Genomic DNA, 1,897 nt, shown 5'->3' on the forward strand with positions numbered 1-1,897 from the left:
CATATAGGACCTTTAATGTTTATTATCTTATAATGTTATCTTATATAATGTTATTATTATCTTATAATGTTTATTATCTTATTATCTACATGGAAGCCTTGTGAAGTAGACAGGTATTATTCTAATTTTATAGACAAAAAGACTAAAGTTGGGTGGGGGAGATAGTACCCAGAGGGAACAAAGCTAGGAAGGGACATAAAACTGCAAACCCAATTCCCTACCGGCTCACACTGGTTCACCCTGACTACTATAACACCAATCTTGAGAAATTTTGGAATTTGATGGGTTAATTTCTTTTCATCTTGAAGTTTTGACTGCTAATAGGAGATTTGGTTGTAAGCAAGGAAATCTTATACTACTCAAACATTCAAATTAAGGCTAAAGATTCTGGCACAGTAGTAAGGAAATAGGAACTAAAATCAGCGACTGGGTACTGTAGACAGGTGCCAAGATTGTAGCAGGGAGAGGATAGTGGATTAGGTCATTAAAGTGGTAGGCAAAATTTAGAATGGACTTTAGTTAAGTGGTGGTTAGAGGATAGACAAGCTAGAGGAGAGGAGAAAGGAAAGAGGCAGGGAAGTAGTTTGCTAGTGGGAGTGTACCTAGGTGAGGAGAATGGGTAGTCTTCTTGAGGCTCAGAAAGGTGATGATAGGTAAGTGCTGGGATGGAGGGGTATAGTAGAGGTAAGTGTTGGGAGATATGTATCAATTTAGGAAACTACAACAGTGGTCCAGCCTTTATTTAATAATTGATTATAGTATAGAGTACATTGTGAAAATTCATTGGTTGTTCTTTTCCAATTGCCACACAAGCTAATGTCACAAATGATAGCCATGTTTAGTTGTGTGGAAGTCTTGCATTGATTTTAACATCAAAGCATCTGGGAAGTAAAAACTAAGCGTGTTTCTTTCTTTGTGGCATAATTTAATATTATCCATTGACAGCATAGATGAGAATATCACAACCCAGTTAAGCATTACCGGTAAGAAAATGGAGGCAATAGTAGCACCATTGTCCATTCATAATAAAGTTACTCCAATGGTTGGTATTGTGTATGTCTTTCCTAGGCGTGTGGTGGCTGCATCATATCCGTCGGGGGCCAGATTCCAAACAACCTGGCGGTCCCTCTGTATAAGAATGGTGTCAAGATCATGGGCACAAGTCCATTGCAGATCGACAGGGCTGAGGATCGGTCCATCTTCTCAGCTGTCTTGGATGAGCTGAAGGTGGCTCAGGCACCGTGGAAAGCTGTTAATACTTTGGTAAGGAGAGAAACAAATGTCTTTTCTCAATGTTCTTTTGTGAAGAGTTGTAACCTGAATGTTAACTATAGGAGGTGTTAACTACAGGGCAGATAGGATGTACTATGCTTAGTAAATTTACTTCAAAGTTTCTGTATTTCCATGATTGCAGTTAAAGACTGATTATAAATTGATAGCAGTATTCTCATTAAGATTCAGACCATGGAAAGAAGTTCAAACTATTTTTGAACTAGATTTGATATTTAGAATCAGAAGCTAGAAATTTTATGTATTTTGATATCCAATACACATTTTAATGGTGTCTTGTGAGAAAAAGAATAAAAAGTTGGGTTGCCGCTTGACCTAACAATACTGTCCTTCAATTTTATTGCATATTTTAAACTATTCATATTTTTATCTATTAATTTGTTTTAATGTTATCTAATTGTTTCTATTAATTAGAATGAAGCACTGGAATTTGCAAAGTCTGTGGGCTACCCCTGCTTGTTGAGACCTTCCTATGTTTTGAGGTAATACTGTATATTGTTTTCCAAAACAATGATTCAAAAATTGAGAGATACAGAAGTGCATGCTGTATGCTATTAGCACTTGGCTTCTATGTGTAGTAATTTGTGAAACCCATTGACAATCCCCA

General features: G+C 36.7%; 1 protein-coding gene across 1 annotated transcript in view; it reads left to right on the forward strand.

The window, feature by feature from the left end:
- Positions 1-1,897, forward strand: part of CPS1 (carbamoyl-phosphate synthase 1, mitochondrial) — a gene marked incomplete at its 3' end in the record, with an annotated part of 194,188 nt that overhangs the window by 131,409 nt on the left and 60,882 nt on the right. The window contains exons 22-24 of the mRNA XM_012661215.1: positions 325-398; positions 1,069-1,263; positions 1,705-1,772. Of these exons, the coding sequence (XP_012516669.1) occupies positions 325-398; positions 1,069-1,263; positions 1,705-1,772 (337 nt within the window). The remainder of the gene's footprint in view (positions 1-324; positions 399-1,068; positions 1,264-1,704; positions 1,773-1,897) is intronic.

This window comes from Propithecus coquereli, unplaced genomic scaffold (assembly GCF_000956105.1).
Source record: "Propithecus coquereli isolate 6110/MARCELLA unplaced genomic scaffold, Pcoq_1.0 Scaffold70, whole genome shotgun sequence".
Classification (NCBI taxonomy): Eukaryota; Metazoa; Chordata; class Mammalia; order Primates; family Indriidae; genus Propithecus; species Propithecus coquereli.